At 44.4% G+C, this 22,998-nt stretch overlaps 2 protein-coding genes across 4 annotated transcripts; both read right to left on the bottom strand.

Moving 5' to 3' along the window:
• Nucleotides 1-23: 23 nt before the first annotated feature.
• On the bottom strand, nt 24-4,611 carry zdhhc12a (zDHHC palmitoyltransferase 12a). Of its 3 annotated transcripts, none has more exons than XM_018731719.2 (5): nt 4,271-4,611; nt 3,392-3,528; nt 3,203-3,295; nt 2,562-2,728; nt 24-1,194 (listed from the first exon to the last, which is right to left on the bottom strand). In XM_018731719.2, the coding sequence occupies exons 1-5, from the start codon at nt 4,377-4,379 to the stop codon at nt 879-881; spliced, it is 822 nt and encodes a 273-aa protein (XP_018587235.1). In that variant the 5' UTR covers nt 4,380-4,611; the 3' UTR covers nt 24-878. The 3 variants fall into 3 exon arrangements, with proteins under 3 accessions (XP_018587235.1, XP_029115283.1, XP_018587236.1); XM_029259450.1 differs by having other exon boundaries at nt 3,392-3,532; nt 3,844-4,353; XM_018731720.2 differs by having other exon boundaries at nt 3,844-4,353.
• Nucleotides 4,612-6,519: 1,908 nt separating this feature from the next.
• On the bottom strand, nt 6,520-14,240 carry slc25a25a (solute carrier family 25 member 25a). Its single transcript, XM_018731729.2, has 10 exons — nt 13,998-14,240; nt 12,307-12,430; nt 12,104-12,191; nt 11,587-11,698; nt 10,270-10,428; nt 9,486-9,635; nt 9,298-9,405; nt 9,013-9,180; nt 8,759-8,909; nt 6,520-8,639 (listed from the first exon to the last, which is right to left on the bottom strand). The coding sequence occupies exons 1-10, from the start codon at nt 14,154-14,156 to the stop codon at nt 8,455-8,457; spliced, it is 1,404 nt and encodes a 467-aa protein (XP_018587245.2). The 5' UTR covers nt 14,157-14,240; the 3' UTR covers nt 6,520-8,454.
• Nucleotides 14,241-22,998: the final 8,758 nt, after the last annotated feature.

Genomic DNA, 22,998 nt, shown 5'->3' with positions numbered 1-22,998 from the left:
GTGTCTTTCTCACTCAAGCTGGGAATGGTGAATAAATGTACAATGTTTGGAATAACCTGTGATATGAAAAGTGATCTCTGAAACAATGTGATATAAAAAATTACCCATAAAATGATCCTGACATTTATTCAAGTACTAGAAATCATTCATAGACGCCAATAGACAACAACCTCCTGTGACCCAATAAGAAAGGGTTTTGAACGTGTATCTAGGGTTTCTAACAACAGAATTTTTAACCATATTTAATCTTTTAAAAGTATATAATGGGTGCATAAGGACTTGTAACTGAATATAGAGTGTGGAAGATGCATTTAAAATACACGTCCTCTGGAGTGGACACAGATGAATGGCTGTGTCTGAAAAGGACATAATTCTAGAGACTTCAGGGCATAAAGCTGATTGACATGAGAAATTAATGACAGTAATTTGACTGGGGATGAAAGAGCACAGAACATTTTTTAATTTAGTTCATGATTGTCTCTAGAATCACCAATAATTTATACAGCTGGAAATTTCTTACTGTTCTACTCTCGTGCGTACCGTGTCCCCCGGGACCGAGCACCCCCTTTACGTGATTTCAGGCACTTCAGCTCCGTCCGCATTACCAACACAAAATAAATGCGATGCAGTCACAAATACCGGAGTAAGGACCAAGTAAAAAGTGTGTAGAGCTGTGTAGTGTAACACTGGTCCCATTTATTCTATGCTCCTGTTCAGGAAAACTCCTCCCCCTTCTGTAGACCCACATCCCACAGGGTATGTAAGTGCAGACCCCCAGTGGAGCACTAATCTTAACTGCCATCAAGCAAAGGACTGTGGGAAAGTGGAAGTCCAACACAGAGTCCTCAGACAGGAAGTGAGGGTTAAACAGAAGGGATCTATACGGGGTCGGTGCCCCCTGCGGTGTACAGGCGCTCCCAGGCGACGGCGTGTGCACTACAGAAGAAGGCGCGCAGGTTGCGGAGGGTCCCGCGGTCAAACGGATTCTCGTCGGCGCCACACTGCTTGAGGTAGGAGATGCGATGGCGCGACATGAACTCCCAGGTGGTGCTGTTCAGGGAGACCAGGTAGAGGTGCGAGCCCAGCAGCAGGAGCACCACCACGGAGAACACGCCCACCACGCAGAATGCAGCCAATAGGAAGCCGTTATGACGAAGCCACGCCTCCCAGGTGGCAGTGGCACTGAATCCAGACCTAAATAATTAACAGTCATTACTGGGCCAAAGGCACAAGCACTGCAATAACCGTAGTGAAACAACAGCTGTATCCAGGTAAAATTAATGGTACAACATCAGAACCTTCCTTCCCTGGATTTAGGGTTAGCGCTAAACCTTAACTCTAACCCTAATCCCAATCCCAACCCTAACCCCTATCCCTTAACCCTAAACCAAACCCTAACCCTAACCCCTAACCCTTAACCCTAAACCAAACCCTAACCCTTAACCCAACCATAACCCCTAACCCTTAACCCTAAACCCAATCCCAACCCTAACCCTTAACCCTAATCCCAATCCCAACCCTAACCCCTAACCCTAAACCCAACCCTAACCCTAACCCCAACCATAACCCCTAACCCTTAACCCTAACCCCAATCCCAACCCTAACCCCTGAGATTTAACCCTAACCCCAATCCCAACCCTAACCTTTAACCCTAACCTCTAACCCCTAACCCAAATCCATACCCTAACCCTGACCCCTAACCTTTAGCCCTAACCCCAATCAGCAAATTTTTGGTCACATGACCGCTTGGATCAGCTATCTTTAGACTCTGAGGTTTCAGGTTTGAGTCCCACCTCCTGCTGTTGTACTCTTGATCAAGGTACAAACCCTAAATTGCTTCAATAATATATTACCCTGCTCTATAGATGGGTAAATCAGTGTACACATCTTAACACTGTGGTTCTTTCCTCTATACACAGTAGAGTCACAGATATTAATAACCAGGCTGCTATTAATATTTCTGAGACTATCTCCTCAACTTCAAAAGCGCTTAGACTAGAGATCTATCTGTTTTGTTCATGACTCCAAAGTCACTTTTACTCCAGCATCCCTCGACTTCTTTCAAGGCTCGGTCCTCTGAAAATCGCTATAAAATAAGAAAATAAGTTGGAAAATGTTTGTATCATCAAAAATGTCTAACTTCATAACTGTCCATAAGAAGCCAATAAATAGATAATTATATCATTAGCTGACACCCCTGTCCAAGGTGACCTGCACCGATATATAATCAACTTTACAGTAAAAAATATTATAATAATTATTATTTTAGCTTACACTTTTCTCTAAAGCGCCTCTACTAACAATGACTTACCATTAATACAGTTAAAGCAGTTTTTTTACTCTATCAATTCAGGGTAAGTTATTTTATCATCAGGGCAGTACAGCATGAGAGACTTGAACCTGGAACCCGAGCATAAGCTGAGAGCTCTAACTACTGCGCCCCCTGCAGGCCCTGTGCATGGAAGCACTGCCAATGGGCAGGAAAAGAAAGAAACCGCAGTCTCCGCTACTGTAAACATCCCAGCTCGCACTCATCGTCACGGAAACAGAAGGATGCTCACCAGGCCACCTGCAGGCCCCAGACCAGCACCACGAGCTGGACGGCCAGGAAGAACACGAAGGAGCGGTGGTTCCTCTCGCCCACGCAGTTCTCCATCCAGGGGCAGTGGTGGTCGTACCTCCGGACGCAGCGCCGACACCTCTGGCAGTGCTTGGCTCTCATTGGCTGCTGCTCGGGGACGGGGGGGAGGGGGGGGCTTTGCGTGAGCTCACCTGCACCACACGACCGTTCTGAGACGTCTCTCGAGGAGCCAGGTGAGAATGAGCAACTAGTAGAGGTCTGAGGTTTAGCCTCTAAATTATTATTAGTTACTATTTACTAAAATATGACACTTTTCTCCCAGGGCGATGATAATAATAATTAGGTTTGTACACTAAGCTACTTACACTGATTTACCCTATTTATACAGGTGGCTCATTTTTACTGTATTAATTTAGGGCGAGAACCTCAATGAAGGACGCTACGACAGGGATTCGAAGCCAGGTCCTTTCCAAGGTGACGGCTCTCACCGCTACGCCACCTGCCCTGTTACATGTGGTCTGACCAGGTGTGCACCAGAAGGGGTTCGGAACGCTTCCCTCCAGTTCCGCTTTCCAGCGAAGTGCTGCGGTGCGCGACCACAAAGCGACCCGGGACTCGTACCAGCAGCAGACAGTAACCGCAGCGCCGCTGCCGCAGAGCCGCCGAGAGGTGAGGGATCATCTCCTGGAGCTCCTCGCAGGACCCCATGGTGACCTGAAAGCGCAGGAGAACCTCAACCATGCGGTCGGTACAATATGACCCCTGCCCCTCCGGACAGTTCAGCCCCGCAGAGCGGCGAGCGCGACTGACCTCGACCTCGGCGTCGGTGCGGACGAAGCCAGGGTCCGAGAGCGACACCACGAAGTACAGGAGCACGGAAAGGAGGACGAGGAAGAGGAACAACATGGGCCGCGCCAGCTCACCCCTCTCCTCCTGCCTCCGTAAATCTGCCTCTCGGAGACACACACCACCTTCGTCACACTGCGGCGAAGCAAGGACCCCCCCCCCCATGGGAACAGCCTGTCGGCCACAGGGTCTCTGTTTCCACTCCAGTCCTTATCCAACGATCAAGTCCGGATGTTACTACTGCGTTCATCAACAATCACACCCATTATGGTCTGTTATTATATTAATATTCATATTCCTATTCATACATTTATCTGGCACTTTTCTCCAAAGCAGCTTATAATGTTAATCTACATACAGATATTTACCCATTTATACAGCTGGGTAACTTTACTGGAGCAGTTTAGGGTAAGTACCTTGCTCAAGGTTCTCCGGGTGGAGGTGGGATTCGAACCCGCGACCTTATATATTAACAGATTCTTTGTTGACGCTTTAGACCAAGGCAGCTTACAATTATAGATAATAAACCTTACACTGATTTACTCGTTTGGACAGCAGAGTCATTTTTACTGTATCAATTCAAGGTAAGCGCGTTGATCAAAGGCACTACGGCAGGAGGCTGGATTCGAACCCGGGACCCTCAGATGGCAAGGGAATGGACCGTAACCTGTGCGACACCAGCTACCCCCAGATCAGCCTTTTACTGGAGCAAAACAGAGTATTTCAGCAGCAGCCCATCAGGGACTTGAACCTGCACCCTTCTGGAAGGAAGTCCTTCACTCTGCCTACAGTGCTGCCATTTGACATTAGCCCCCTCCCCCTCCCCCCGAAAGAGGGGCTCACCTGTGTCCTGGAGGAACAGGGTCAATGTGACCACCCAGGTGAGGAGAACATGCGCGGTTCGGACGAGGACTCCGGACCGACACACGTGTTCCGCCGCGTCTCGCGCCATCGTCCCGCCCCGAACTCCGCACCTCGGATCCTCCTCGTTTCCGCACTCCGAATGTGAGACGAGGTAAACACTGTAAGTTACATTTACCCTAAAACACTCATCGTCCAGTCATCGGGTGTCACACGACTTCCTTCCAGAAGGGTGCACGTTCAAGTCCCTGATGGGCTGCTGACAGTTTCTCTTTCTCCCTGTTCCGCCATCATGTGGGAGCGGAACCGAGAGGAACCGAGTGGAACCGAGAAGAACCGAGAGGAACCGAGAGGAATCGCACCGCCAGGGGGCGCTCGTGTGCCGGTCGATCGGCGTCGCGTGTCTGAATGAATGTATCCAGTGTTTAACATAGTATAGTGTGTGTGACATATGATATTGTATGGTATAAAGACACACTAGAGCTGTGAATGTATCTAATGTGTATTTGTAGTGTTTAAATCTATACTGTATGTCCTTATATCCAGTATGAGTGTATTAGTGCATAAATGTGCTCAGTGTGTCTCCTTGTTTGCTGTGTGAATGTTTGCATCTGTGAAAGTGTGTGGCTGTATCAAGTGTGTAACTTATCAAGTGTGTGATTGTATCAAGTGTGTGATTGTATCCAGTGTGTAACTGTATCAAGTGTGTGATTGTATCAATTGTGTGATTGTATCTAGTGTGTGATTGTATCAAGTGTGTGATTGTGTCCAATGTGTAACTGTATCAAGTGTGTGATTGTGTCCAGTGTGTAACTGTATCCAGTGTGTGATTGTATCAAGTGTGTGATTGTATCCAGTGTGTGATTGTATCCAATGTGTGATTGTATCCAATGTGTAACTGTATCAAGTGTGTGATTGTGTCCAATGTGTAACTGTATCCAGTGTGTGATTGTGTCCAGTGTGATTGTATCCAATGTGTAACTGTATCAAGTGTGTGATTGTGTCCAGTGTGTAACTGTATCAAGTGTGTGATTGTGTCCAGTGTGTAACTGTATCCAGTGTGTGATTGTGTCCAGTGTGTGATTGTATCCAATGTGTAACTGTATCAAGTGTGTGATTGTGTCCAATGTGTAACTGTATCCAGTGTGTGATTGTGTCCAGTGTGATTGTATCCAATGTGTAACTGTATCAAGTGTGTGATTGTGTCCAGTGTGTAACTGTATCAAGTGTGTGATTGTGTCCAGTGTGTAACTGTATCCAGTGTGTGATTGTGTCCAGTGTGTGATTGTATCCAATGTGTAACTGTATCAAGTGTGTGACTGCATCCAGTGAGATATGAATGTGCTCCTCAGGGGAAGGCCTCTCGCAGTAACACTTTACACAAACAGCACTTGTAACTATATTCTTGTCCCTTAGTTGTGTTTAAAAGACTAAATATAGTTCTGCCTGTTTAATTGTGAACCATTCAATTTTAAATATAATTATCTTTCCATTTTATTTCTCGCCGCTGCATAAGCCGTTTGTCAAAATGTACAAATGGAAATAAAGGTTGAGAACTTTCCGGAATGTTTCTGGTTCACTGCTTCATCTTGAAATCCTCTTCATGCTGCTAAAATATCACATTATTGTATCACACAGTTTATTCTGAATTAAAACATTTTAAATGCTGTAGAAACTCTTGCTCCACAGTGGGCATTTTGGGTGAAAGTTTTGCTTCTTCCCAATTTCACACATCTCAGCCATGTTGCTTCATTTCAACACCCTCTCAGTTTCCTCATTCATCCCAGTATTTGACATATTGACCTTTAACAGCTAATCTTGTGTTCACAGTTTCATTTCAGATGATCTGCAAGGAAAACCATGAGTTCAAAGATCGAAACCAATTAGCAAACCTGTAACTCTTCTTGTGAAAGTTTGTCCTCTGTTATGCAACACAGCATGTTGCTCAAAGTCTGAACTACCAAAATCCAGGATTTAAGTATTCATCATGTTACCAAAATTCTGCAGTGTGGTTGATACGTACATATCAGTACGAAAAAAAATTAAGACATAAAAGGCTACCAGAGGCTGTGATCAGTTTTGGCTCTTAATTCATCTCCAGGAGTCGCTTTCAGTAGGAGCAGTAAGATCACTAACATTTTCCTCTTCACACCAACAAATCATGATGTATTAAATTTATGCCATAGTGAATGGCGATATTTTAATGTTGTGAAGTCAGACAGACTCAAGAATTCAGTTTAGAAATTTATTTCCCCCACCCTCCTTTACACAAATACATTTGCACAACATTCATTATTTTTCCACTGAAAGGAGCATTTGTTCATAACCCTCTGGTACATTCAGAGGGTCAGTTTTTAAATAAGAAAGAATTAAGGAACACACCCTTAACATGTGCAGCATGCATCTTTGGTAGAGATATGCATTTCCAGTATGTGTGACATTAAGGTCTCACAAGTGGCATTAAATATTTAACAGTGAAACATCCCCCACACATTTAATGCTCTAGTCTTAGTTATACAATGTGCAAATTCCTTAAGCCTCAATAAAATAGGCTAACACTAGCAATGCATCTCAGTTGAGTTTTTTGCATTTTTTTTTTTTTATAATATCTTCAGTTTGTTAAAAGACCACAGTAAGACAACAAGGGCTGACATGAGAAATACAAGAGGAAGAGCAAATAAAATGGTTACACTGCTAAACATAAGAGGAAAACTGAAAGGGAAAAAAAAAAAAAAAAAAAAAAAGACGACATGTATCGATTTTAAAAAACTACCCCACCCCACGTGTCCAAATTAACCAACTGTTTACTACTACTACCCCCCCCCAAGCAGAAACAACCTAAGATGTCACATTCTCAGCATTGGAGTCAGTACTGAAACCCATAGTTCTTAGTTTACAGATTTCACGAGTTTGTTTTCCCCACAAACGGCACCATTACTTCCAAAACGGCATTAATGCCACTTGTCCCCCTATAATTGTGCAAAAAAAAAAAAAACAAAAAAAAAAACATTTAATTTAAAAAGTACAAGTGTTACTCAAGACATCTTTTAAAAGCCTTCTGGGAATTGTGTGATAAAGGTTGCTTTGTACTATGGAAACGATAAGGCAGAGGGGTGTGAAGTACTGAGTGATGTTGCCAGTCTAGCAGTGAAGTTTATGATTAAACAGCTGGCAGCACTTACCCTGCCATTGCATAACCTGACCCAATTAAAATTAGATCTGTGCATCAATAACATGTCACTTTTCTCCTTCCTGAAAAAGAAATACAAAATTTATAGAAAATGTTAATATTGGGAAAAGGAATCTCAAAGCTCTATTATGGGTATCAACTGAACAGTTACAGAAACCACAACAATTACTAACAAACGTAATAATTTAGATGTGTAAAATTTAAACGCCCACAAATTGTCAGTGAAATTTATATCTACAGAAACCCATAGGAAAAAAATATTGAAATTGCGAGTCACAAACTATATGATTTTTGCAAAGCAGTCAAATCATGTCAGTTCCTCTTTTCTCTCAAAGATCAGTCAGGGTCAGTTGAAGGTGCAAACATTAGAATCAATGACAGCAAAAGCAGGAAAATTCCTCAAAATATGAAACTGTAAACAAATGACTGAATTAAGTCAAATTATTAGGCTGTTCTCTCCAAATAGGTAGGGAAGTGCTAAACAAGAAAAAGTGAATTGTGGGAGAACTTGCTAGCATTAGCATGCAGATTGTCCACTACACAGTGGCATCAACATTCTTTCTTGGTCCCTGGTCAAATTACTTGCCCATATTTAAATGTGACAAATCTGTCAAGTACCTGAGAGGAGCTCATACATTCACAGCAGCAGTCATGACAACTGTAGCCCTTTGTAAGGAACATCTTATTCAATTGAAAATCATTAGATGATTAAGATTAAAACCAGTGGCCGCTCCCAACTTCAGCTTGAAGGGTTACGATGTTGTCATGGCGATACAGATCAGCAGCTTTAACAATTACTGTAGTGTTATGTTCTTCATTTCCCTCACCTTCAGTCAGACATTCACAGAATGAGAAAGTCATGCAAACCTCATGATTGAGATTCCAGTTATTTTTTGACACCTTTGGCTTTTTGCTTCCACCTCCAGTCTTTTGTGCAGTCCAGGCAAAGCCCTTTGCAGCTCCACGTTCCTCCTCCTCACCGCGACTGCACCCCGAGCGTCGCCTTCAGGTTCTCGTACACCACATAACTGATGCTTACGGCAGGAATGACCTTCATGAAGTTGGGGGTCAGGCCGCGGTAGAGCCCCGATGCGCCTTCTGTCTTCAGGATGTGTGTGAAGAGTCCAGACATGGTTACCTGAGAACCACCTTTGCCAGTCGCTTTAGGGAGAGGGAGTAGAGATTACAACAGAAGGTAAGATGAGAAGGTCCGGACTTCCAGAACACACCACATTTACCATGCTGGTGCATGCGGGGGCATTGCGTGTTCCTAGCCTCACCTTGTGCCTGCATGCGGGTTCGAACCAGGGCCAGGGGGTAGCTGGCCAGCTGACCACAAGTGCTGGAGATGGTCCCACAGGCCAGGAGGACAAAAACACCAGGATCTGTGCTGTCAGTTGCATACCGCTGCAGCCAGGTATTCTTCAGGGTCTGTTAGGGAATGTGGAGGAGAGGTGTGGTAAGCACAGGTTTTACCGCATGCAAGAGCCTCAGCAAAGCCAGAACATACAAGATGCAGTGCGTGTCTGCTCACCTCGTACACAGCGAGGTCAATGCCGGCGTAGGGGATGATTCCGAGCATGTTGGGGACGTAGCCCTTGTAGAACGCCGTCAGGCCCTCCTGCCTGAAGATCTGCTTGGCGCAGTCCGAGATGCCCGAGTACTGACCCGTCTTCCTCAGGGCTAGGCGAGTCTTCAGAACCTGCCGGAACATGAACATATACATTACGACGAAGCCCTCTATACAGGACATCCAGGACCTGAATCGGGAGGATCACACATCTTGAGACATTCCTGGGAGTTCAGCTCTGTTCCTCACCTCCATGGGGTAGATGCTACTCTGAGCGATGACGCCTGCCAGAGAACCTGCCACGAACCGCTCCTGGATGCGGATCGACTCCTGGTTGCTGCCCATCAGTCGTTTGATCTGTGGGGATGGGGGGGGGGTTAGCAGACCAACATCAATTTTTCTATGGCTCATCAAAAGAATGACGGAGAGTACCTCACCTGCTCATAGGCCATGAACTTGATGGCGGACTCGGGTGCAATTTTGAGGACGTTGATGCCGTTCCCACGCCACAAGGACCTCATTCCTCCTTCTTTGACCATCTGTGTGATACCTCCCATGATGCACATGTTGGTTCGGGAACCATGAACCTGATGCACAGACAACAGGAACTCAGACCCTTTTTCTTAAAGAGAGATTTTAAGCTTAAATTAACAATGTGGGGGGGGGGAAAAAAAAAAAAAAAAAAAAAAAAAGACAGGGCTGCAAATGTCATAATAGCGTTTGATATCAAAGTCAAATTGGCACAAGGGTCAATATGGCCACACTTGGTGAACCAAAAGGATAGTTGTCTGCTTGTTTTCCTGAACCAGAGGTAACGGGGCAAAGGAATGTTTCTCTACAGGAAGAGCTGTGACAGTGCAACCATGGTCAAAAGTCCAGTGTACACCTGATAAACACAGCCAATGATGTCAGAGCAGCTACGGGTCATTAAGTGGAGCACCCAGTCAGGTGTCGCTACAAAAGGCGTGCTGCCAGGCTGCTTCTGATTGGATGCTCAGGCTCCCAGTGACCTTTGCAATCAGAATAGTAAATGTACTTAGACTTAGGCAATTAGTCTTGCAACAGGTAATCTTTATTTCTCACACAGAAGAAGTTCACGCCCCCCACCCCCTCTCCCAGGGTTTCCAAAAGTGACCTAGGTGCACAGTCCATGCTTATGGTCAACATATGGGGGTCAGGGTGGCAGGGGCCAGCAAAATTGCAACCATCCAGTCCTTTTACCTGCATAAGCACTTTGAGGCGGTCAAGGGGCGCAGTGCATGTCCGAGACACAGCACCTGCTCCTCCACCAGCTACAAGGTGGCGCCACCACGTCCCAGTCATTCTTTCCTCTGTCGTGAACTCATCTGGCACCATCATGTTCTCGCCAACATCAAATATCTAGGGGCAAGGGGAGGAGGAAAAAGACCAAATTTCATTTTTATAAAAAATGTTTGCAGTGAACACATACTGCTCAGGACATTGTACATTATATGTCCAGTCAGCTAATTGAGTAGGACATGGTTAAATGGAAAGCATAACACACAGCATGATAGTTTTTCAGGTTGGATACAGCTTATCAGTTCTAAAATAGTAAGTACTGTTGGCTTTATAAGCATTTCCAAGGTACTTATTAGATGGGATCATCAGCAAAGGAAAACAAATGAACAAAACCAAACAGTTCACTTTTACTCAAGATAAAATTTGCCCATATATTTCATAGTACATCAGCTAGAAAGCAGCCCATGCATGACCTTTAATTTTTTTTTTTTTTTTTTTTTTTTTTTTTAAAAAAAAGAGAGTTTAATTTTACATGCATTACTATACAAAACTGGAGTGATCACAGGGCTTTGGATAACGTGGTAGTAAGTTACAGCAGCACATGAAAGGTACAGGTCGTGAGTGTGGTTGCAGTTACATAACGCCATCTGGATCAGGAATGGAGGCAACTGCTTGCATATGATAAGTGAGCCCCTCTCCCTGCAGGGATGCCACACCTATCCATGGAAGTCACATGGCTGAAGAAATTATTTAAGGGTGCCCAGATAGAGGGTTCAAGCCACATGATTTAAGAGCAAATGTTCTGACATTTGCCAGACCAGGTCATGCTGCACAGAGCACCAGTGCTACTTGTGCTTATTCATAGCTGCAGATCAAGCTATTACGCTGCAAGTCAGAACCAAACTGGCATTCCAGATCAGAGTGTACCCCGGAAGAGATATTTTTATCCTCCTGCTGATGCGCAACCAAAGAAAACCTGTTCTATATTGCTGGGCCTCAGAAATATCTCCATCATAGTGCCACAACAAACATGAATAGAAAGGAAAACGATTGTGTTAAGGGCAGTATGATATAACACCTCTCCTTCCAGACAGGAAGGCCAATAACGGAGGTCAGCTGTAGCTTTGATCTCTCCAGAGGATTAAACTGGATCCGACTGACCAATTTAGGAGCAGACAGTGACGACATTAAACACTTAGAGCCAACGGTACAATAGCCACAGCATGTGTGTTGCATTAGTGTCCTTACGTAAAAGGGACGACAGCATCCCATTCTTACCGTGGAGTGCTTCCAATAGAGGATAATCTCAGGAATGGCCTCAATGGAGCTCATTGAAGGATAGTCTCTCCACTCATTCCAGTCAATCGTCACTGTGCCATTCTTGTCCACGCTGCAGAATGACAGTCGTAGTCAAGATGTGTTCACTCAATGAAAGTTCCTTTGCTTTAGTATCGCTAAATGGCCCTGATCACGGGCTGTTTCTGCACAACAGACTGAAATAACAGCCAAACAAACTACAAGCACTGGTATAGACAACCCAAAGATAAGGGATTCTTCATCAACCACATGCTTGTTATTTCTGGACAGTTCTGCCAGTACTGTTTTTTTTTTTTTAAACCCCCCCCGCCCCCCCCAAGTCTTGGGTCTGGAGAAGTGAGTTCTGGTGATATTAGGGGCAAAATTTTCATATAAGTCACCAAGCGATAGGATCCAAAAATAAACAGTATGTCTCATCATGGCAAGTACATATTGCAAGCTCAAAACTGACAGAGCAGAGTGTCCTCTCCAACCTCACCTTTTGAGAATTTTCTCTGCCTGCTGCTGTGAAATGCGCACCCCGAGGTCCTGAAGCGACTGCATGACCTCTTGCGAGCTGATACGACCTGCAGCGAGATGATGTACGTCAGCACCAGCTGAAAAGAAAGCAACTTGATACCACTGCATCAAGCTGCACAGGGATACAGTTACTGGTAAACGTTAAAAGAAGTGGGGTCCCACCATCCTTCTTGTCCAAGCTTTTGAAGACGAGTTTTAGCTCCTTCTCGTGATCCCTCAAGTAGTGAACAAACTCTTCGAAGTCCAGCTGCCCATCTAAGTCCTTTTCGCCAACTTTTTCAATTTTCTAAAAGGGGGGGGGGGGGGGGGAGTGAAAATTTAGTAATGCTGGAATAAAACAATGCCGTAGTTTATAAATATCTGTGCTTGATCATAAGTCTTACATTGTTACAGCAGTCAGAAGATTACAGGTCAAGAGGAGCACAGAACAGTTTTCAGAGTCTCACACATTACAAAGTGATCTATCACGCACATTTCACTCACTATTAGCTACACATTAGTCACTATGCTAATAGACAAACTATATTTACATGATGCTTTTCTCCACTGCATCTTAACACAGTGTTAAGCTACTTGAAATCATTCAGCCATATAAACAGCTGGGTAATTTTTACTGGAGCAATTTAAGGCAAGTACCTTGCTCAAGGGTACTACAGCTAGAGGTGGGATTTGAACCTGCAATCTTTCAGGCTAAAGGCAGCAGCTCCCACCACTATGTGAGCAGCTGAACCCACTAAAATATTTGCCCCATTCTCAGCATATCAGTTCAAGGTTGGTACCATGATCAAGGGCATTACAGCAGTAACTCAAGAGGATTCAGGCCAACAACCTTCAGGTTAAAAGGTCACATCTTTAAATGACAGTGACAGCAGTCAACTTATTGTCATCCCATTCAAGTTTATCATAGATAAACGTATCATGAGATTCTTCCTGACATTCAATCTTAAAGAAAATGAAGCACTTCAGAGCAAAAGTGCAAGTGGATGTATTTTGTGGGAAAGGCTTACTGCAGCACAAGGCAGAGTAAAGGTAAAAGTACAGGTCATCCATATTATGTGTCAAATCCTGGAAGGGTTCAGAGACACTTTATGCAAGCTCGGCAAAGGCACAACCTTGGGCTAACATCAGTTTCATGACCAAAAAATGTACAAAACACCACCACAATACAGGCATTTTCTGCATTAACGAGGTGTTATCTTTAAATTAATAATAGACGCATAGGCATTGATTGCAAAAAGTTACATTAATAACTTTAGCCATCATACCTAAAGCAAGGGAGTGTCTGAAGAACCCCTTGTTAGCCTTGTATTGTTCAAGACTTAAAAATGTAAGGTTAATTCTACTAGTATCCCACAAGGAGTTCTTTCATTCATACTTAAGGCGGAAGGCAGTGACACTTCCGGATTCCATCCGCCTCGCGCCGGCCGGCTTTCCCAAATATGGAGATTCCCCGACCATAAAAAAAAAATTCCACAAAAACGTCGTTTTTTGTTACAGAAGTTTTGGCAGCGACAAATACGACGCAAGTCAGTCTCATGACATCGACTTTAATACATTTCAACGAGTTCCATTTTTCCTAGCAAAACGCGAGAGAGAGAATGTCTTAGAAAAAGAACAAAGTGAAAGAAGCGTGAGCTCGCGCCAAGCCGACAGGAAGCGGTTCGTGGCGTCACTTACCGGCATCGGAAACGTCGAGAAAACGTTCGCGTAACATTTGAGAAACGTTTTGAAAGAGAAAAAAAAAAAAAAAAAAAAAAAAACTCATACTAGCTGGCATTCAACACATGTTGATGGATTAATAGCAATAACAACGAAAAAGAAGGTTTTAAAAAATAAAAGAAAGCAGCTCTTACCTTTCGCCACTTCCTGTACGAGGAGAACTCCTGAGAAGGAAGGAATAAACTGAGCTTGAAGAGCGATTTCAGCTCCGAAGGCAGTCCGTTCGACTCGAAGTACTCAAACTCCGCCTGACTCGAGTCAGGAACCGGCACGTAGAGACACAGACACAACATCGTTCAGCAACCTCCCTTAAATACAAATAAATAATAAATATTAATAAATATAACAGAAATAAACCGACACGCTACTCGCGGCGTTCTTCCCTAAAGTACCGGTGGGTCAGTGGCTCGCGCTATCATTAAGGAGCGTTGGGCCCCGCCCACACTGGGGCCCGTGCCGCGACGGCGCAATCTCATTGGCTCCGTCAGCACAGTATAGTTTTTTTATCGTTTCGTCAATGGTGACGTATCTGGCATAGTTACCAATCAGTGACGGATTTGGCGCGCTGTCCCCGATTTCTCGTACAATTTTGGAATCTTTCAGAGAAAATCCGTTCCACCCTTTACTGGCCGCTAAAAGAAGAACAAACAGAAGAAAAGACAACAGTAACAGCTTGTGAAAACGAAATTCCTCCGTAGAACATGATATAATACAATAATAGGTAATAGGTAATAAAGGAAGACAATAATATAACATGATATCATAAAAAGACAGTAGTAGATATAATATAATATACAACATACTATTAGTAATACGAACATTAATAAGAGGTAAAATTAAAAGGGTTCAGTAAATTTCTATAATATGTAAACAGTTACTGTGTTCCAGATTTACTATTGCTGTAGAAGTTTTCATTACTTATAAGATAATTTTTTAACAGAACATATTCTCCAAAAGGCAGTTTTTTATTCATTTTGGAACCAGAGAATCTGGTAGAGCAAAAGAACACAAACTTTTTATAGACACTGTTAAACCCAGTTACATTTATTTGCTTAGCAGATGCTTTTCTCCAAAGCAACTTACAACAGATACAATGTAGTGTTACCAGCCCACACACCTTATTCACCCCGGTGACTTACACTGCTAGATACACTACTTACACTGGGTCATTCATCCATACATCAGTGGAGCACACTCTCTCTGTGTCACTCACACACTATGGGGGGACCTTAATAGCATGTCTTTGGACTGTGGGAGGAAACCAGAGCACCCAGAGGAAACCCACACAGAGAATATGCAAACTCCACATAGGCTGAGCAGGGATCAAACCCACATTTTCTCACACCACCCTGGTGCTGTGAGACAGCGGCGCTACACGCTATGCCAGCATGCTGCCCAGTTAAAAGTTCATAAATTATTCAATAATCCTCATAACAGTCATTTTCCTCTTTGCCCCCTGAGGTGGCTGGTATCTTCAAAGGGCTTATTGGGCTCGGTTGATGTAAAAGTTAATTCCAGAGCTCTATGTTTTGTCCCATTTCTGTGTGTATGTGTGTGTGTGTGTGTGTGTGTGTAGTCTAGATGCTTTGCACATCATCAAAATTGGAAACATCAAGGGTTTTACCATTTTGCAACACTGAATTTATGCACACAAGCCTATGTGAAAACAGTGTAAACTGTACTCTGTTCATTTGTGAACAGCTCCTTATTTTACCAGACAGCATGTACTCATAAAACTGAGGTGCGTGCACATAAATATTTCATCATAATTTAAGTTTATTATCATTATTATTAGTCTTTTTTTTCATAGATAGATAGATAGAGTATTTATTTTATCCAGGTGTGATGCATGAGCTTTTTTAAAAAATTATGCCTTTATTCAAAAGAAAACAAAGTGTTGCCAAACTCCAGGGGTCACTGAGCTAGATTAGCATCTGCGACATCCTCTGTCTCTGTACACAGATAGTGGGTTCAGCAAAGTCCAAGGTGAGCCGCTCTCTTCCAGAAACACGTCACGGCCCTGGGTTCTGACGGACTTTGGTGTCACCGAATTGCACCTCCGGAAACCCTTTTCTGTCTGGTTGGTAATAACAGCTACGGAAGTGGTTTTATCACCATTTATCAGCATTAAATTTGTTCTGATCTATAATGTTAAGGAATTTTGGCGATTAAAGATGGACGGGACATCAGTCAGTTTCAGGGTAATAAAGTTAGAACACACAGTTACTGACACAAACAGATGACGTACAGGTACCACACGGAGAGAATTGGGGGTCGGATTCAAACCCTGCAGCTGTGAACCCGCTGACAATTCCCAGCTCCCCCCCCTTTCATAACACACACACACACACACACACACACACACACACACACATTTTCAGAACTGCTTGTCCCTTACGGGGTCACAGGGAACCGGAGCCTACCCGGCAACACAGGGCGTAAGGCCAGAGGGGGAGGGGACACACCCAGGACGGGACGCCAGTCCACTGCAAGGCACCCCAAGCGGGACTTGAACCCCAGACCCACTGGAGAGCAGGACTGCAGTCCAACCCACTGCGCCACCGCACCCCCACCCATTTCATAACATTCTTTTCCAAAATGTTCCAGTGGTACTTTTAGTGAAACCTTTTAAACAAAAATCATATTGACCAATATTAGAGTGCAAGGTTAATGTAAATTCGAGACAAGTATTTCAAAGCTCAATGTAAAGGGAATGATTTGTCATGAATATTGTGACGAAACCCACCCACACACACACACACACACACACTGTCTGAAACCGCTTGTCCCAAGTGCGGTCGCGGTGAGCCAGAGCCTAACCTGGCAACACAGGGCATAAGGTTGGAGGGGACACACTCAGGGCGGGATCCCAGTCCATCACAAGGCATCCCAAGTGGGACTCGAACCCCAGACCTACCAGACAGCAGAACCCGGTCAAGGTCGCTGTGCCACTGCACCCCCCCATTTGCCACTGCACACCCCATTTATTGTGAAGAAACCTCCTATGAAAAAGAATATGACCATCACCAGTCAACTCCCCCGCCCTAATTTACAAAACGTTTTCAGAACGTCTTGAATTAGCTCCAGTCACAGTGAAATCCTCTGATGTACTACTGTAAAAGTACTGTACTCACACCGCTGCTTGACAGGTCGCATGTCAGAAAGTTCAACCTCCTGCTGACTGACGTCCAGCCCAAACACGGAGACATAGATCCCCAGTCAGGTGGGGATGTAAGTGGCGGCCAGCTGGACTTGGCAGGACACCTCGACATGCCTCAGGTGCCCCTCATGATGGGGCAGGCTGTGTGTGTGCTCCCAGCTCCCCTTTCACTCTGGACCCTAATTATAGATGTGTCACCGAGTGTGGCATGCGACATTCTGGCAGTGCTGAGACAGGACAACAGGATCAACAGGACAAAGCTGTGATCTTCTGCTGCTGCAGGGTAGGCTTGGCACAGTCATGATGGTTGAGGTCTTGGGAGTGACAAATTGCAGTTGGCCTTTGGAGAGAACATTCAGTTTTCAGTTTCACACAAGCTGAGCCATATATTATTAGAAGACAAGCCCATCTCTCCTGAGAGGGCATGGTGGTGCAGCGGGTTTGACCTGTGCCTGCTCTCTGGTGGGTCTGGGGTTTGAGACCTGCTTGGGGTGCATTGCGATGGACTGGTGTCCCATCCTTGGTGTGTCCCCTCCCCTCTCCAGCCTTATGCCCTGGGTTAGGCTCTGGTTTGCTGCTCTCCGTCTTGGGACGTGTGTGTGTGTGTGTGTGTGTGTGTGTGTGTGTGTGTGTGTGTGTGTGTGTGTGTGTGTGTGTCCCATCTTAGTAAAGATCAAACATCTTTCCCTGCACACTGATTTCTCAGCAAACATCAATAACATTTCAGAAAACTCATGCCAATGGTTATAAAAGCAGGAAATTTAAATGTATGCAAATAGGGGGAGCAGATAATGCAGTGTTTAGGGATCTTGCCTTGCAGAAGGGTGCTGGTTCAAATCCCATCCTGCTGTTGTCCCTGTTATCAGGGTGCTTACCCTGAATGGATACAGTAATAAAACCCAGTTGTATCAATGGGTAAATCATTGTAATTGTACTGTGCAGATGTAGCCTTGTAAGAGGATAAAGGTGTCTACTGCATGAAGTAAAACAATGTGTAAATAAACACTCACTTTCATAAACTGGGGGCAACTGGTAGTGTTGTGGTTTGAGCTGCTGCCTTTGGACCCAAAGGTTACAGATTTGAATCCCACCTAAAACTGTAGTACCCTTGAGCATGGTACTTACCCTAAATTGCTCCAGTAAAAAATCAGCCAGCTGTATGAATGGGGCAGTAATCGTAGGTAGCATTAACAGTGTAAGTCATTTCGGAGGAAAGCATCATCTGAAAAATTAATAAATGTAAACAGTTTGTCCAAGGAGGGGCACGGTGGTGCAGTGGGTTGGACCGGGTCCTGCTCTCCAGTGGGTCTGGGGTTCAAGTCCCGCTTGGGGTGCCTTGCGATGGACTGGCGTCCTGTCCTGGGTGTGTCCCCTCCAGCCCTGCACCCTGTGTTGCCGAGCTGGGCTCCGTCTCGCCGTGACCCCCGCTTGGGACAGGTGGTTTCAGGCAGTGTGTGTGTGTGTGTGTGTGTGTGTGTGTGTGTGTGTTTGTCCAAGTTTGGGTTGCAGGGGCTGCTCCTGGAGGCACAGGGCGCAAGGCTAGGTAGGGTACACCCTGGGTGGGATGCCACTCCATCACAGTGTAAGTAAACAACTTTCTAAAGATGATGCAATGAAGGAAATCCTGCACAGGAACACAACAGGTAAGCAATGGTGTCACTGTAAAGTTTAATGTAACATCCATCCGTGGCACTGGCTCAGCTTGCAAAAATTAAAAAAATAATTTACACTAATATTGTGGTAATACCACAACCACAAACTGCATATTGTGCAACTATAGTCCTAATCCTATTTGCAAGTCTTATGAATTTCTTCCAGCATTTTTTCTTTTCCTTTGTTCTATTTAAGCTGCTCTCTTCTCACGTGCTTGGAGCTGTTGCCTTGTAATCAAAATACCCAGGTTCTGAATCCCACTGCATGCTATAATACCCTTGGTCAAGGTACTCATCCTGAACCGATACCGTAAAATTACCCAGCTGTACAGATGGGTGACGATGCAGCTTAGTGTATAAACATCACATTAAACGCCACTTTCAAGAAACGCATCGGGCAATTGAATAAATAATACAGATAAGTAGAATATGTTCTGTTCTTGAAAAAGGCTCACATGTTCTCTTTTTTTCTAGGAGACCAAGATAAACTATAGTTAAAATTAAAAATGTTTTCTTTATTCTTACATTGCGGAATACATATATCCTTCTCTTTAGATCCGGCATTGCGTAATCCATTTATTTATTGGCTTCATTTGTTTATTTGCTTTATTCTTTGATGAGCGAAGACCGATTACAAGCTAAAACTTCAAAACACATAGTTACATAACTAATAACATTGCCCCAATAAGCTGGATCGTACTTGTTCCGATGCTGATATTTTAACATTGTTTTCTGTTTTTTTTCTTAGCTGTCATCACCTATCTGGAAAGCAGCAATTAATCGGTAACTGATTCCTTCCATGTATCTCGGCACATATCCGCAGTTAGCGCAAACAAGACCTCCTGAACAACAGGCCCTTCACGCACAAGCAGTGTTCGACGCTCCAGAGCCATGTGGGTCAAGGGGTTTATAACCACAACAGGACCCTGTCCCGGTACAGAGGCCAATAAAAACGTGTACTCTAAACTCCAGCTGGGGTCTGTTTTGACTCCCCGACTCCGGACATATAATCAACACCTTCAAACGTAATGAGTAACGGTCCAAGATCCGGGTTCAAGGGTACAAGGAAAAAAATGGGATCCATCAGATCGCGGGCTTCTTGAAATAATCAACTCAGTGGGCTTGTTTGTGTTCCGTGCTCCACTCCAAAACGAGGGAATATGAGGAACGTTTTATCAATGACACACCAAGGTAATAAGTGTTAAGGTTCATCTTTAACATCCAATGGTAAACAAGGTAAGAGAATCAGCCGATGAAGACGCGACAAATTATTAGTTATCGCTGCGTTCTTTCGTCACCCAAGTGCCCTCAGCCTCATTGTCTCTACAGGTTCAACGTCTGGAATTTATTTATTTACTCATTTAGCAGACGCTTTTCTCCAAAGCGACGTACATCTCAGGGAACAATACAAAAAGTGCGTTACATCAACAGAAAGAGACATTTGGATGCAGACCCTCGATTCTTTAGTACGGTCGATTTGTCTCACGCCGCAGTATAAAGCAGTGTAAATAGGATGAGATGCTTCATTGTCGATGTATGAAATGCAACGAAATTTTGTGCGGCGCCCCTCAGAACAACAGCAGCAAGAAAGAACACTTAAATAAATAAAAAAAAAAGAAAAAAGATCTAGATTGAAACTTTGAAGTCCTTTCAAATTACACAAGTAGCTGCGTATTGGGTATTTCGGGTATCTTCAAGGGTCCCGACTCCTTGCATCAGTGTGATCCTGTTCAGCCAGAGCTAAATTAAGATTGCGTGGCGACGTTGGCTTTTGAGAGCAGCCTCGCACCCGGGTCTCCCGTTATCCTGTTAGATCGCTCAGATCGCCGTGAGTCGCGTCTCTTCTTACGCCGTGCTGTTTATTTTGACCGCCGTGTGCCTCTCTGCGTTTTATTTATATTTTATTGTGAAACTTCTGAAGCCAGCTACTTGGACTGGCCTCTCCAAGCTGGAACCAGGAGTGTGTTGGACTCTGGTGGGTAATAAGAGCTGGACCAGCAAAAAAGCTTGGTGATGTGTTGAGGGAAGCAGAAGGCCACCTTGGAAGCAACAGTGGATCTGCAGTGTGACAAAACCAGCCAGGACATGATGGATCGTGTCTGCTCCACGTGTCCCATCTGCACCAGGTGGACAACCTGTCCGGTCCGTGTTCAGCTAGCTGCAAACCCGTCGGTGCAGAAACCCTCGACCGAGGTCCAGCTTCAGCAGAAATATAGCAAACAGCTCCCCTACCACCAAAACAGAGCATTATTCTCACAAGCGGGACATAGGTCCAAGTGGTGGTACCATAGAGAAGGGGGTGGTATAATACAGACATCCATTTACAAAGGCAAAAGAGACATAACTACTAGGATAAGGCAGGTGGCAACAGTGGAGAGGAAAACAAAAAAAGCCAGCTGCAAAGAAAGGAAGAAAAATAAAACGAATAATAAACCGAAAGCTCCAAAGAGCCATGAAATCAGAACTGTCACTTGGTCTAAGGTGCTGATGTTTTAGGACCTCTTCAGAATGTGCCCGAGAGTTTACTCAACATGGAGCGCTTGACTGGGTGTAGAACCACACTGGTACTGCTTGCTGTATTTCTTGTGCTTTTTTTTTGTACTTACATGTACATTTGCTTATTTAGCTGACAATTTTCTCCAAAGTGACTTACACAGATAAGGTACTTGAAATGATTTACCCATTAATACAGCTGGGTAATTTTTACTTTATACAAAATACTTTGCTCAAGGGTATGGCAGCAAGAGTTAGGATTTAAACCCACGTCCATTGAAGGCAAGCTGGCAGCTCTAGCCACTGCACTACCTATTACCACACATTAATTTTATATGTTTCTCATGTATGAACCCTCAGAGATTCATTTTTATCCCATTTCTTTGGTCTGGGAGTTTTTTTGTTTTCCTCTCCTCAGGTGCAACATGGCATAACTCTCCATAGCTCATCAGGGGTTGCCTTCACTGTTCATTTTGCCTTTCCCTTCTTTTATCACCTGGTGTGTCGACTGTATGTGCCGTGTCCTTTTGTTTGAAAAAGCAGCATAACAAGCATAACACATTCGTTAAATTGCTGCATGACTGTTGATTTTGCGTTAGAGTTGCAACACAATACCTCACCCAGGACTGACGTTGGTTAATTGTTGACTCGCTACCTTGGAAACACTCTTTTACCTTTCATACAGCGTCCTTGTAGGATAACTCATAGCAACAAACATAAGAATAATAATGTAAGGCAAATGACAAAAAAAGCAACTTACTCCACAGACAACAACAATTATACAGTCTAGGACATCAGTGAACAATAATAAAATGGAAACTGAAAGCAACACAGATTAAGGGAGCAGGTTATTATGGGTCTCTTCCAAATTCCTACATTTTAGCCCCCACTGAATGGCAGATTCCCAGTGAGGGATGGAGACCAAAGACCCTCATCATTCATATTGTTTCTGCGCAACATTCAGATTGGATGTTTTGCTTCATAAAACCTGAAACTGACAGCTCTAGTTAACACACGGTTAGTCATACTTAGACTTCAGGACAACTGTGTGACCCATCACCTGCTGTGCTGAGAGCTCAACACTCACATGGGTTCAGGAACGACAGTGGGAAGATATTTAACGTATACCTGTGTGTGTACATTTAAGGATATGATCATAGATAGATAGATAGATACACAAATACATAGTATATACTGTATGTCATGAACACAACATCTGCGGTAACTGCTGTTGTAAAGAGGAGTGTTACAAATTACATCTGCATCAGTCCCACAGATTTCAGGGTTCGGACTAAAAACATGACATCACCTTCACTGCAGCGCTCGGTAAACCCCGTAACACCATACGTCCCGGGACCGCAGCCAGGCCTCGTGTATAACACACACTGCGGACCGGACTGCGGCCGTCTCCAAGTCCCTTGGCGAGGAATTCATTTCCCACAGGTACAACTTGCAGAATTCAGCCCCGATCTCAGCCGAGAAATAAACGGAGGGCGAGGCTGCGCGCAAAACAGATCGTTTATATCCGAATGACCACTGTCTACGATGTTGAGCCGCTACTCGACACATCATGTTTTTGTTGTTTAAATTAAGCAACCACCGTCTCGCCCAGTCCCGTTCCATTGATCTCCCTAGCCATGACTGCCTGACACCTGAGGTCACTGGGTCCAATCCCATCTAAATCACACAGTTGTAGGTGGTCATCAGTGTTGGAGTGTGATCAGCTGCACCTGCAGGGTACCTTACCTTACCGGGACAGGTGAAAGATTTAATCTTGACCCACGACCTTTCGCTTGTACTTTTGTCTATCCAACCATCATCAATGACTGC

This window comes from Scleropages formosus, chromosome 17 (genome assembly GCF_900964775.1).
Source record: "Scleropages formosus chromosome 17, fSclFor1.1, whole genome shotgun sequence".
NCBI classification, from domain to species: domain Eukaryota; kingdom Metazoa; phylum Chordata; class Actinopteri; order Osteoglossiformes; family Osteoglossidae; genus Scleropages; species Scleropages formosus.
This window is presented reverse-complemented; position numbering and strand designations above follow the sequence as displayed.